At 39.9% G+C, this 14819-nt stretch overlaps 1 protein-coding gene across 1 annotated transcript; it reads left to right on the top strand.

Annotated features, from left to right (window-relative positions):
- The first annotated feature begins 601 nt into the window (after nt 1-601).
- On the top strand, nt 602-14365 carry LOC121710992. The gene is made up of 6 exons (XM_042094234.1): nt 602-690; nt 8609-9053; nt 9144-9317; nt 10892-11149; nt 11937-12096; nt 14294-14365. The coding sequence occupies exons 2-5, from the start codon at nt 8612-8614 to the stop codon at nt 12050-12052; spliced, it is 990 nt and encodes a 329-aa protein (XP_041950168.1). The 5' UTR covers nt 602-690; nt 8609-8611; the 3' UTR covers nt 12053-12096; nt 14294-14365.
- Nucleotides 14366-14819: the final 454 nt, after the last annotated feature.

The raw sequence follows: 14819 nt of genomic DNA, 5'->3' as shown, positions 1-14819 counted from the left end.
CTTGCAATATTGTATCGATTCTTCGATTACACTTCTTGTTAACTTTAACTTCGATTAACTTTTGATGCACTCACAGAATCCTGGCTCTGAGCCAAAATGGGAGGGGTGGGGCCTGACAGGAGCTGTTATTGGATCAGTCGAGTGTCAATATGGAAATGTAATCAATGGGCCGCTGATTATCCTTCTTTGGGCCGATCATTGGTCAGAATGATTAAATTATATATAGCCTATTCTATCGGCCCAAAAGGTGCGTCGGCCCACCGGGAAAATGCCCGGTATGCCAGATGGCCAGTCCGCCCATGATCAGTAGCATACAGACATCACACACAACATGCACTTACATAAGTAATATACAAAAAAACTAAAAATTGGAGTGGAACAGAGCGGCCGTTTCGGCCTCTAAATTAAAAAGCGTTCCACGCTCCAACAAAATTCCATCCGTTCCGCCCCTCGCTCACTCTCTCTCCGCTCCGCTCACTAGCTCTGCTGGAAACAGTGTTCTCTGCCAGGACCTACTGCACATACTTTGCAACACTGAGTCCCAGCAGGCTACAGCAGATGTGGCTGGCCATAAAGTTCTTGTGGTAGACAATCATCCAAGGGCTAACACTCTGCCCTCCTGGACCTCATGCTTTTTTGCTGGTCCTACCAGGACCTTTCACAGCTCAACAGTAGAGGGCGCTAGAGGACCATACATGATGAAGGGCCCCCGCCATGGAGAGCTGGTGGAGAGATGTGGCAACAGGTACCATGTCCTCAACAAGAGCACACACACACACACATGCACACATATGCATATACAAGGTCTATCTATCAGATTTATTGTGCAATGTTTTACAGGACAAGTCTGATTCCTATGATTTTTTGGCCTTTTCCATGTGCCTTTGAAATGGGGCTATGTACTCACTGTAATGCACTTGGAGGAATAATGGCCACACTGATAGTTCTGGTTGCTCTTTTATTCAGGCGAAGTGCTGTCTTTCCTCAGTTCAGCTGACTGAGCGGTTATAATAGACCAGGGGTGGCCATTCTTCCCTATAAAGGGCCAAATTTAATGAGCCCTGGTTACTCACTCTTGTCATGAGCCTGTTGATCTCTGCTGCTCCTCAGTATATTGAATGTTACATGGTTACTTGCACAATTATAACTGCATTATATTGCATCTGAGTTGTATCACTTGAAAATACACTTTTACAATTAGGCTAAGTAGCAGCCTTCGTTTCCTCAGTTCAGCAACTGCAGACTTAGGGCAAGGCAGAGATGCCGACAACAAAGTGAACTCTCTTAAAGGGGCAGCGCAGGTTACAATCTTCTGTAATAATCTTCTGTAATACGCTATTTCACATTGGAAACATAGAATTGGGTCAAATAAGTCAGAATGTTGTGACGTTTGATAAAATGGTAAAAGATAAAGTATGTTTCTATCACTAACTCTGTTGCACCTATCCGAGTAGGCCAACATTGTAGACAAGCAACTAAGCACTGTAGTGTAGTGCACGTGGTTTAATGACACACAGTCATTATACAGAAAAACACATAGAAAATAGATAATAATTTTTGTGAAATTATAAAATTATAAGGCTGTTGGATGTTTGGATGGATGTTTGTTATTACCTTTATAGTATGATAAACAGTTATGTTAGTTTTGCAGCTAGTTTATTATGCCATTTCCCTGGCTCTACCTCTTTACCTCCATATGGGAATGTCTCTTACTGAGAGAGGTGCAAATAAACAGGTACAGGCGTAAAGTGGTTACGCATACTTGAGTTTGACCTGTGGTAAACCAGGAATAACAAATCAGATTCTCATATCAACAAGTTGAACCAGTTTCCAATAAACCAAAACTAAACAGTGCACCTATAGACACCCATGTACGACGATACATCCAAACTAGAGCAAAGTCAGAGCAGGATCACTAAGACGCCAGAGTTGGGTAAGTTATAAATCTCATCAGATAGGAAGGGGTCGTGTCAAAACCATATTACTGTGCACGACTGCAGTGTTTTGGGCTGTATGTTTCATTATGATATGTTTCATTACTGTTTTATTCCATTACGCTTTGTGACTAACCTTTACCAAAACATTGTACTGGTTCATTAGTAGAGGACATAGTCAGGTCAATAAATCACTTATTATCATAAATGCAACGTATCTGTACTGATGATGAAATAAGGGATTTACTGTGAATTTGATTTACTGTACAAATTGTCATTACACTGCAGAGGTTTTTGAGTTATTTCAATCGAATCGACTCCAACATGTCGTATGCCTAAAATTGTGTATTGCAGTTGTTTCTTGCTTGAACATGTTCTTTAGAGTGAAGAGTCTGGGCTCATTATAACTGCAGTTCATCTTATTATATAAAAACAGCAAAGACTGGCATAAACTATCCAGGCAAGCCAGCCAAACCAGTTGTGGTCTTATTTTCAAAGGAAGTCTAGTCAAGTGAGTTGTGATGCAACCATTAAAAAAGCCAGCCCATTTTCATATGAACTCTTCCTTCTCATTCAGACCAGTGGACCAATCTGAAGTTTTCTATACATTGTTCCAAGTGTATGTAATTCTCACTGGGTACAGATCAGTTGGACACTCATCTTTTAAAGATCACAGCCCCCATCATGCCTTTAACTCACATTTTTAATTTAACACTCTTCTCTGGTTCTATTCCAAAACAGCGGGAACAGCCCTAGTGACTTCTCCTATATAAAGGAGGTGCCCCAAGTGATATGAATAACTACAGACCTATCCAGGGTCCCATATTTAACAAGGGTGTTGGAATCATTACAAGAATAGACTAAGACTAAACCTGGCCTTTTTGGGTTTTGATGAAGTTTCCTTTTCTTGCTTCAGTAGAAATTGCATAGTGCACTTCTATGCGGATGATACGATTCTGTGCAGATGATTCGATGCTGTGTCAAATCTTCAATGTGCAATTTGACTATGAGCAGAAATCCTGTGTGCAGATCTGATGTGTTCAACGTCTTTAAGATCATCAAGGAATAAAGGAGTCTTGTGAAGAAGAAGAGATGGAGAAGACAGAGGAGCTCAAGGCACAGAAACAAGGTGGGGCCTCCAAAATAGTGGCAATGTTACAAGTCAAGACTCATTAGCATTCCTTAAAAGGTATATAGGGAGTGGATTAACAGTCTTACATGGTCACAAAAGCATTATCATGAGAAATAACTGAATGGCTAGAATTTAATGGTTAGCACAAAGGATTAGACTAGATTTATAGTACTTGACAAATCAAGAACGTGTGATCTTAATGCCTATGTGATATTGTGTATACATACACATTTCATTTTTATACATGCAGCATCCTGGTTCTATTCAAAATGTCATTCAAAGAATTCTGAATGGAACCAGTTCAAGAGCCTGTACACTGTAAGGCAAAAAAAAACAGGACATATTTATTAAGATATTTCTGCAACCCCACCCCGCCCCACCCCAAATTTAGGCCTGATATTCATACAGCTCTCTGGTCAAATGACCGTCAACTCATTCAAATGTCACTGAGCAATTGTAGAATGACATCAGAAAAATGTGCAGTGGTCTTTTAGTTTTTTTTTCCAGAGCTGTATCTTATATCTTATAGCTGTATATTATCTTGGAACTAAGTGTTAGTTACACACTCTCACACACACGTTAACATGTATATTATCTTAACAGGGGTGCTTCATAGAATTAGTTTCAATTTATTCTACTTATTATTGACATTCGATGATACACAGGGCAACTTTTTGTGCAATGTTTCTGAGCAACACTTAACCATTGAGATTGGGCAACATCATTTCTACCATCTGTGAGCTTCTGAAAATTTCAACAAAGATGGCAGCATCACGACAGTGAAGCAAGGAAAAAGAGAGGGTTTCTATATCTTTTTACTCCGCTAAGTGTTTATGTTGAAATCTTAACTGGGCATTTTACCTTATCAAATGCTTAATAAAACAACAAACATCTATTTTTATGTACTGAGCATGTTAAGAACACATTATTTTTTTCAATAGGCTGAACCATTGCTCCATTGAGATTGAATGGGATTCCGCATTTTGCTAACAAAGTTATTGCAAGCAAGTTGCAAGTTGACTATTGCCATTATTATCGTGTGATCCACTTGTCCGTCGTACTCATCTTAAGAGTGGCTTGTGACAACCCGCAACTTGTGAAATGACGTCACTTCCTTTCACGTTCATCACAACACAATAGGCTTGTTCGTCTTCATGCAGATCTGCTCAGATCTGACTTGATGTGATGCATGCTGGGTTGAATGCATACTGGGATGGACGAAATGCTTACTGGTTAGAAATCCTGTCTGACTTCTGTCAGCCAGGGAGGGACTTACCACCGTGTCACCATGTCACATGACCTAAAAATAAAAGAGTCTTAGCCTGCAGACAGATCTTGCAATTGCCTTCCACGATCTGCACGTTTTATGAAGTGCTGGCAAAAACATCTGAAATGACCACTTTCACTCACCTGATGAGAACTTTGTGAATTGTGAATTTGTATGAACATTTGAACGAGTGAATAAAAAATAGAAATAATTATCCTAGAAAAAAAAATAAAGTCCCAGAAATATGACTTGAATAGAAGTTAGTTATTAACAATGAATTGATAAACGTTTAGAATACTTTGAGCACTGATACAGTCAGCATAGGCAGGTAGGCCTACATTCCATTTTCGATGGCAAACGCAAAACAGCGCCAAAACAACCACCAGTGGACAAAAAGAGTATTACATGTGTACTGTTAAAGCGATGGTTCGGAGTAATTTCACCCTAGGGTTCTTTTCACCATGACCCTGAGCCAAACACCCTCCCAGAACCTGTTTTCCCTTGGTCGAAGCGATTACATCAAAGTTTTTTGGTATATCCAGTTTTTAATATTTTTTTCCAAAGTGTTCACAACTTAGTGTTTTTTGTTGAGTACAGAACATAGTTGTACTACTGTAGAAGTTTCGTACCATTCAGGGCATTATTAGAAATATGACTTGAATAGAAGTTAGTTATTAACAATGAATTGATAAACGTTTAGAATACTTTGAGCACTGATACAGTCAGCATAGGCAGGTAGGCCTACATTCCATTTTCGATGGCAAACGCAAAACAGCGCCAAAACAACCACCAGTGGACAAAAAGAGTATTACATGTGTACTGTTAAAGCGATGGTTCGGAGTAATTTCACCCTAGGGTTCTTTTCACCATGACCCTGAGCCAAACACCCTCCCAGAACCTGTTTTCCCTTGGTCGAAGCGATTACATCAAAGTTTTTTGGTATATCCAGTTTTTAATATTTTTTTCCAAAGTGTTCACAACTTAGTGTTTTTTGTTGAGTACAGAACATAGTTGTACTACTGTAGAAGTTTCGTACCATTCAGGGCATTATTAGTGGGGTCATTTACGAGATACTCTATAGGTTCCATAAGCGCCTGCAGAAAGTCATTTGTTTCTGACAGCGCTACTCGACCAGGGTTCGACCAAGGCAAAACAGGTTCTGGGAGGGTGTTAGGCTCGGGGTCATGGTGCAAAGGACCCTAGGGTGAAATTACTCCGAACCATCGCTTTAAGTCTCGCCATAGAGAATGAATGGGGAAAATTACGGAGGTTATAGTTTGACGATGTCGTACTCCCATGCGGGCCAGATGCTATATACCACGGACATGTTTTGGGGGGCCACCCAAAATGAGGTGGCGCGGGCCGTAGTTTGGGGACCACTGGCCTAGACCATCACTCACTCAAGTCATGCCTCCGTCTGAGATATCCATCCAAATAAAACAAACATTTCAGTTGACTAATAAAGCAAGGAACAGACAATCACCAGAATACTCACCTAACATACCGTTTTCAAAAGTCTTACGATTAACACCAGTCTTATTTCAAAATGATCCTGAAGACAACTATGTTACGGACAGTCGGACACCAGCCATAACATAAGAACATACGCACATTAATGGGCTCGATGTAACAATAAGGGTTATGTTTATTAACAGAAAGGGTAAAAAGTAAAGTTCAACAAAGGGAAGCGAAGCGGGAACAAATTATATTGCCATGTGGACAGCTAGTCACGGAAGTCACAGAAGCACCGAAAACACGGCTGTGCTTCCTTTTGCAAATCAATCAGTCTCTGTGTGCGCCCCACAGGAGCGGTCCTAGAATCCTGCTATCGCACAGGTAGACCTTGCTCAGGTGTGGCTCACCTGTAATTAATGGAAACCAACAGGGGTCACCAAACAGATAAACACAAGTGTAGGGACAGACACCAGAGCTGGGGGACTTAACACCAACAAGAGGTTGGAGACAGTTCTGATATAGATAGAGAGTCAAAGAGAGTTTAAGTCTAAAATCATGTCCAGCTTTTTCTTTTACACTAGTGTTAATTTCGTCAGATGGGACGAAATGATGCCACGAAAACTCATGAAAACGCACAATCTGGACATTTTATCTGGACATTTTATCATAACTCGGTTGCCGCTTTGGATCGAATCAGTGACGCATGCACGTCAGCTCAAAACCAGGCCATTTTCGTGGGTCTATCACTAGGTGGCAGTCTCGCCAGGTCACTTCCTGGAAACTTTACAGGCAACACTTCATATTTCATGAAAGATGTTATATCTCCATTTCTAGAAAAAAAGCGATTTTGATGAAAACTAGCCACTGTTTAGCTTGGGATTTCTCAGGAACAGAGGCGTGTAGAAATACACGGTTAGCACCCACTGAGAGCTTAAAGTCTCACCTTTCAAACGAGCCATTGTATGTGTTCATAGCTATAACACAGAATATGCTGTGGCTGAACAAAAATCATCAACAATGGTCTAGATTGCTGGCACTCTAGGACAAAGCTTCTGAAAACAGCTTGGCATTCAATGAGTTAAGATGCATTATTGTTGACGAAAAAAGACGAGACTAAAATGTTTTGCATGAAATAAAAACTAAGATAAAATCTCTCTTCATTTTCATCTACAAAATGAGAAGACAGAATATCTAGCTGTTACGTTTTCAAAATATTCCGAATGAGTTCATGCTCAACAGCTTTCCTGTAGGCTAGTCTACGTGCTGTTGCTACTACCCTGTGACTGCAACACGAAACTACATGGAACAAAAACACCCGGAGATTTCTGCCAGAGTTAGCAAGCTAACTACTTATGCTTTATGCCACAATGCTACATACCCAGAAGTTGAAGCTTCTCTCATACAAATTAACATCCCCCAGAATGTCCATGCGAAAATGTTCAGCATGTAATATCAACTATTTAACTAGTTACACTGATGATGCAAAGTTTGCTAGCAAGTAAGCTAATATGGAAAGTTCGCTAGCAAGTTAGCTATGGCTAAGATGGAGAGTTTGTTTGGGGAATGTGTTGCGTTTGGCCATCTAGCGTGTTGCCATCTAGCGTGGCGGAGTAAAACATTAATACTTGGGTCTACGACAGTGTTGCTCAAACTTTTTCAGACGAAGGACCACTTAACTAACCCTAGCTAAAAAATAAAAAAATAGACCTTCTTCAACAGTATATTAGTCTACACAATAGGCCTACTCACTGAACCACCTTGCTTATTGTCTTTGCACTTTGCTTATTGTGTCAGAGGATTCATACTGTATGATTTAAACTGGCATATCTTACATAGACAGTGTTGCAGAACTGTTTGGATTTACATACAAGTTGGTTCAATATTCAAACAACTCATCTATATTATATTTTACCATGTCTGCTCGTGGACCACTTGGGATAGCTTGCGGACCACCAGTAGTCCCCGGACCACACTTTGAGAAACACTGGTCTACGAATATCATGACAGTGGTCCAGTCAAATCTTTTACTGTATATGGTCAAATCCCAGCCCAGCTATAACTAGCTTGACTTACCTGTGCATGTAAACATACTGACTGACAAAACATCAGAATAAGTAATTATAACAGACGAGTAGCCCTGTGGACACACAATATTGTTGGAAAATTGAGATGTGTGAAACACTATTTGACTCAAATGGTAATCAGAAATAATTTGTTATAAAAAAAGAAGACTAAAATGTTTTGACTAAAACTGACTAAGACTAAGATACCTTAGTTTTCTTTTGACTAAAACTAGACTAAAATGACGAGACTTTTAGTCGACTAAACCTTGACTAACAAAATTGATATTTGAATGACTAAATATGACAAAGACTAAAAAGGACATTTTGCCACAAGACTAAGACTAAGACTAAATTAAAAATAGGTGACAAAATTAACACTATTTTACACTACTCTCTAGAACTTGAACAAGTGGAGCCAATCGCAGAACTTAGGGTGGTTCTTCTTGGAAGTCAATCTGTGGGAAAGAGTGCTACCTTAAACACAATCCTGGGAGACAAGATCCATGAGTCTGAGAATATGATAACCAGCTCAATGATGCACGAGGGACATATGGATCAAACCCCAATTAAGGTTGTAGACACTCCTGGCTGGTTGAAGAACTTGAATGTGAAAGACACCACAGAGCATGTTAAACAGGAAATCATGCGGAGCGTCTTCCTGTGCCCTCCTGGGCCTCATGTGTTCTTGTTGGTCATTGACACAGACACTTCCTTTACTGAACAGCAACATGATGCAGTGGAGAGCCAACTAGAGGACCACATGGTCTTGTTTGGCGAGGATGTTTGGAAATTCACTCTGGTGTTGTTTACCTATGGTGACCAGCTGGGGGACCAGGCCATCAAAGAGCACATCATGGTGGAGCGCCCCGTCCTGCAGAAGCTGGTGGAGAGATGTGGCAACAGGTACCACGTCCTCGATAACAAGAGCAAGAGTGAAAGCAACCAGGTCCCCAAGCTGCTGGAGAGGATTAAGGAGATGGTGGCCATTAACGAAGGCAAGCACTACATCCCAAACATGACTGAGTTCAGCCAGAGGGTAGAGAGAGAAATTAGTGTCTGTCTGGAGGAAAAATGGAAGAAACGAGAGGCAGAGATATATGATGAGTTCAAAGATTACCTGTCCAAGCTGATGATGGATCTGAGAGGACAAGAAGGATCTGGACCTGAAACATCTGACACAAGCCTCCAACCCAAACCTGCAAGTATGTGTCTTCTGAATCAGAATCAGTGTGTCAGGTCCAATATCCAAGGTTTAGATGATCATTTCCTGTTTCTAAACTGTTTATTTACAGAACAAGATGCTTGGTGGAAACCCAAGGTTTTCTTCTCACTTATCAACCAGAGCAAGAGGACTGAGAAGGTTGAGAAGAAGATCTGTGAGAAACTAAAGAGCATGGAGGCAGACCTGAAATCCAACATCCCAGATTCCAAGATGAGGAACAGTTTTGACTATATAGGGCCAAGCAGTAAATACATCTTTGTCTGTAGTTGTGTAATATACATAATGTTAGAGTTGAGTTATTTTAGGTCAATTAAATGTTTGCTTATTCTATAGATTGGCTCGGTATGCTATGTATTTTATATTAGCTTGTTATGTTCCTTAATTACATTTTACAATTTACGTGCAGAATATTGAAATTCATATTAAAAACTAGGACATAGACATAGGTAGAGTTTGGTCATATTACTTTAAAATGTAATCCATTACTGACTACAGATTACATGGCAATTTTTGTAATCAGTAATGTAATCAATAGGATTACCCAAAACATGTAACATAATCTGATTACTTTAGGATTTCTTTTTTAAACAACTTGCACACAACATACACATTCTTATTTTCCACTGTCTTTAATTCAAAGTTGTGGTGATATTCCCAAGTACTGAACACATTTTTCCCGACTGGAATGGGTCTACCGGTCGATGTCCATCTTGGGTTTTGATTTGAACCTTTTTCTTGCAAAGAAACAATTGTGGATGATAGTGACATCTAGTAGAGAAACAAATTAGCCTGACGTTGTCATACTCAAATTCTAGTCAGAATATGAGTCTGATACTGCTCCATTGGGACGTAATTATGGGGCGTGCTTCAACCGATACAGGGGGGGAATGCCTCTGCACTCAATTGGATAGACCTAACCAATCAGAGCAACAAAATAGCTTACCGTGAGGTGTAGGAAGAAAACACACAAACCATCCTTCTGCTCCTATATCCCCTCCGTTTTTAAAATAATTCTGTTGAACAGTGATATGCTACAAACATGTTAAACAGCTGGGAAAGGCTGTCGCAAATCCCTCGAACAGGTGGTCAATCAGAGATTTCAAACGAATGAGGGAACATGTCGCAATGCAACAGCGCTGTTTTCCCACATCTCAACTTTGGCCAAAGTTTTCAGAAATACATTTCATACAATTCAGTGATACAAACTCATTAAATAATATGAATTTTCCATATGGGGTCTTAAAAGCCATGTATCCTTCTAGCCACAGCGTTTTTGTTTCAAACATAAGCCTAATCTAAGCGTGCTCAGATGACGTGATAGACCAGGCGCTGTTGCTCACCTGTCCATCATCGTAAAGCCTGATTTGATTGGTCCGCCCGATTTAGGGCGAGCATACTTGCCCCACAATGGAGCAATGCCAGACCGAACTTCCCGTGGGGCGGGACTAAGTTCGGAATGGCACCCAGGCTAGAAACAAATGGGCTGCTTGTCAAAAACATTAGTTAGGCTATCATACAGAGGTTGCATTGTTTGCATGATAAAATGTAATCAAGTAATCCCCAACAATGTAACTATAATCTGATTACACATTTTTTTAAATTATTGTAATCTGGGTTGATTATAGTTACTTGATATTGTAATCTGATTACGTAATCCAGATTACATGAAATCCATTTCTACCCAACCTTGGACATAGGTAATTGAATCCAATACCAAGCAAACATATTGAAGCTAACACTTGTTGTTTTTCATTTTGTGAAAGTGCTATTTTACAGAATATTGGCAAGATCCTCACATCTTTCTTTGTTATTGTGCAGTGAGTGACAGGGCACCCAAGGAAAAGTTTGATGAGGTGTTGGCCTGGATGTCCACAATGAAGATTGAAAATGAAGATCCCCCTACCTTCAACTACTCACAGGCCACGTCAGGATACCAATCCAACATCTCAGATGTATTCTCAAGAGGTGAGATTGAAGAGTTCAAAGATTACTTGTCTAGACTGCTGAGGGATCTGGAAGAAGTAGAAGTACCTGGACTTGACACATCTGACATGAGCCTCCAACCCGAACCTGCAAGTAAGTGTCCTCCATCTCCAGTAAGTGTACATCACATCACAATCATATGAAAAATCACAGTCAAGTATGTGCCATATGTTATGTTCTTTTGTTAAAGGAACTATTTTATGTGTAGTAATGCGGTACTGTGTTTTCCTATGAAGCCGCGGATGGATACAGTTTACAGAGATGCATTGAGTGAGCCTGTCCAGCAGTGAAAGTATCAGTAAAGAGTTTGTGAACCTATACTCCTGCATGGTTATCCATCTGTGGTGTAGAAAACACAACACAGCAGCCGTGGCCTACTGGTTAGTGCTTCGGACTTGTAACCGGAGGGTTGCCAGTTCGAACCCCGACCAGTAGGCTACGGCTGAAGTGCCCTTGAGCAAGGCACCTAACCCCTCACTGCTCCCCGAGCGCCGCTGTTGTTGCAGGCAACTCACTGCGCCGGGTTTAGTGTGTGCTTCACCTCACTGTGTGTGCAGTGTGTTTCACTAATTCACGGATTGCATTAATGCAGAGACCAAATTTCCCTCACGGGATACACCACCGTGTGTCCAGGGTTGATAATGTACCACTAGTTACACTGCAGAGGACAAAACCATACCAAGAATGAAACGCTAAATACAAAATGCTTACCTTGAAATTATATAGTAATTTCTGTCTCAGTTAAAGCTATTTCTGCAGTCACTGTTAGTGTACAGACTAACAAACTGGCGACTGCCTATAATGTTATAAGCCCCTCATCTTAGTCTCAGTAGCTCAGGTCCACCTGTTCATTCCCTTTTTGTAAACTTTTTATTTACAGAACAAGGTCTTCGGCGTAAAGTCAGGAGTGAGAAAATTGAAGAGATGAAGAAGAATATCATTGAGAAAATAGACAGCCTAGAGACAGAGCTGCAGAATGTTTCTGATTCCAATTGAATGCCAGTTTGGAGTTACTATTCCTGAGGAGTAAGTCCTAGACTGTCCTACATCTTTGTATACATTTGTGTCATACATAATGTTAAGAGTTGAGTATAGCTCACCTCCTTGTTCTATTAGCTTACTATGCATGTCAAGTATCTTAGGTTAACTTGTTATGCCTCTGTGACAACCATCTGTGTCCGTAAAAGTCTAGTGGAGCTACATGCCCACCAAGTTTCATGTGCCCAGGTGTTTGAGTGGCACATGGTTGGCTTTTCAATACTCATGATTTAAAGTCATGATAAGACAGATAAGACTCAAGACACACAATTATGATGACACATTTCCAATTCTGCCCCCACTTGTGTGTGGCAATGACATGGGCTAGCAACATTAGAGAAGATAGGCCTAACAGCATCCCAAGAGAAAGTCTGAAGCTGAAGTTCCTTTCAAACCTTTACTTAGGATTCACTGTAAAACTAAGCAGACCTACAGAGTACATCTCAGTTATTTCCTTCAATGTTTTGTTTAAGAGCAAAATGTAGACTAGCATTTCAAGTTACAGAATAGAAACTAATGTGTTAGCTTATGGCTAATGTATATGAGAAATCCCATAGAGATGCTAACGGTTAGCATAATCGATAAAAGTAGATATTTAGAGCCAACTTCAGTCCATTTACAAAAGGGTTACATAAGAAGAGTTATTTGTTTACAACTGACTATTTTCTCTCAATATAATACGTGTAGAAAAAATATTTGACTGTTTATCTCATCAATGGCACTTGAACAAGTAGCCTAGCTGCACAAAATAAGTGTGCGTGTGACATCGTGGATGGAGGTAGCCCTATGCGTAGTAGGCCTAGTACCTCCACCTACTGGTTAGGACTGTCAACGTGCAACATTGTATTGCCTTTGGCCGTTATGACAGCGATTTGACAGGCTTATTTTTCATGCCACTTAAAGACATGTTAATCTCTCAAAGTACGAAAGTCATTCAAAGCAGGAAATCAGTAGGAAATATGTGCTTGCTTTTATTGAAAGGCTGTTTAGATCCTCAGTATGGATCCTATCCTTATCTCATAATTATCTTGTAATTATGAAATAATATGTCATAATTATGAGATAACCTGATTTTTTTTGTTGTGATGTGAATGCAATGCGCCACCGTATATATTATATTATATTATTTGTTTATTTTCATTGTTTATTTTCATGGGCTATTGATTGCATTGGCATTATTGTTTATTATTGCTATTCCCCTTAATGTAGTCTTATATGCTTTAAGTGCTGAAAATATGTTTTATGGTGTCCCAGTCATGTTTCTCATCTTGTCATAGCCTAGGCAACAACCTAACAAGACTGTTACATTCAACTTTAGCAGTTATTTTGAATTGAGGACATTTTTAGATTAGGCCATCCTAATCTAAGTTAGTATGGTACAGTAATGGTCAAATTCCTATCTTAAGTTATGCATGTAAATGCAGTTAGGAGACATGCTTCTGTAATACCAACAATCCTAAATGCCATCCTAAACTGAGATTAGGCTCCAGAGTTTCTGTGATGAGGCCCCTGCTAAATAAAGTACCTGCAGTCATTTAATTGTGGCCTCCGGTTCCATGGGACAAACTGAACTTGTCAAATTTGGCCAGAAGAGTATTAGTGGGCAGATGTTCATTGCACAAATTTATCTGTACACATCAAAATAAAGTTGAAGGAGACGTGAACAGATTAGGTTCAATTAAACTTTTACTGAAAAGTTTTAGCCAGATGGGGCAAAAAATAAAAATAAAAATAGGAGTAGCAACGGAAGAACCAGACACCAAAAATGTCCAGTCGTCCTTCCCATCTCCAGTCCAAGGCCCAAGCAATTTCACACTTTGTCATTTGCCACGTTGAAATCTGCGTTGTCACCTTCCCCTGTGCTGACTTTCGCTCTGATGCTCTTTACATCTGCAGATTTCAGAGGAAAGTTAGTCAGAAAAAAACTAACTAAAGGTTTTTTTTTTTGTTATTTCATTCAGTATGTTCCCTTGTAAATGTATATCTGTTACATACCATCCTTTGGCATTTTGTTCACAGTTTCATTTTTCAAGTGCTCAGCAGAAATCAGAGTCAGAGCTGGAAAAAAGGATATGCATGATGTAGCACTCTTCCTCAATGTTTATAATCATGTCAAAAAGTCACTTATGTATTTTGATCTTTTGTTCTACTGGCCTATCAGCACTTATACTCACCCAGAGCGCTCTCCACTTCCTCCAGGATAATACAACTTCCATCACTGCTGTTATTGTTTTCCTCAACGTTGACATCACCTTCCATTGTTATGGAGTTATCTCTCTCCATCTGTTCCAGTTTGTTTTCCAGTGATGCATTCCCATAATTCAACACTTTCTGGGTAATAACATCTGGGTTACTCATGAGAAGTTCTTTAGCCCTCTTGTTGGCTCTGTCCACGTGTATCTTCAGCAGCTCACTAAAGTGAGTGGCAAATCCATTAACCATAACCAAAGAGGGGGACCTATTGGAAATGTTTTTTTCTCTGCCATATTTAACAATAATCCTAAAGCCATATATAATAACATAGTATGTGTTTATATGATTTAAAATTATTTAAAATACCCCAATAATAATCATATGACCACATTTGATGGACCATTACTGTGCCATACATCAAGTTATGAAGTTGATCATATTGTAGCAAACATCAAAAAATCTTGCGCGGGTGGCGCTGTGGCGCAACAGGCTAAAGCGCCCGTACCACCTGTTGGTTCAAGTGCCCATGGGA

This window comes from Alosa sapidissima, chromosome 6, assembly GCF_018492685.1.
Source record: "Alosa sapidissima isolate fAloSap1 chromosome 6, fAloSap1.pri, whole genome shotgun sequence".
In the NCBI taxonomy this organism is placed as follows: domain Eukaryota; kingdom Metazoa; phylum Chordata; class Actinopteri; order Clupeiformes; family Clupeidae; genus Alosa; species Alosa sapidissima.
This window is presented reverse-complemented; position numbering and strand designations above follow the sequence as displayed.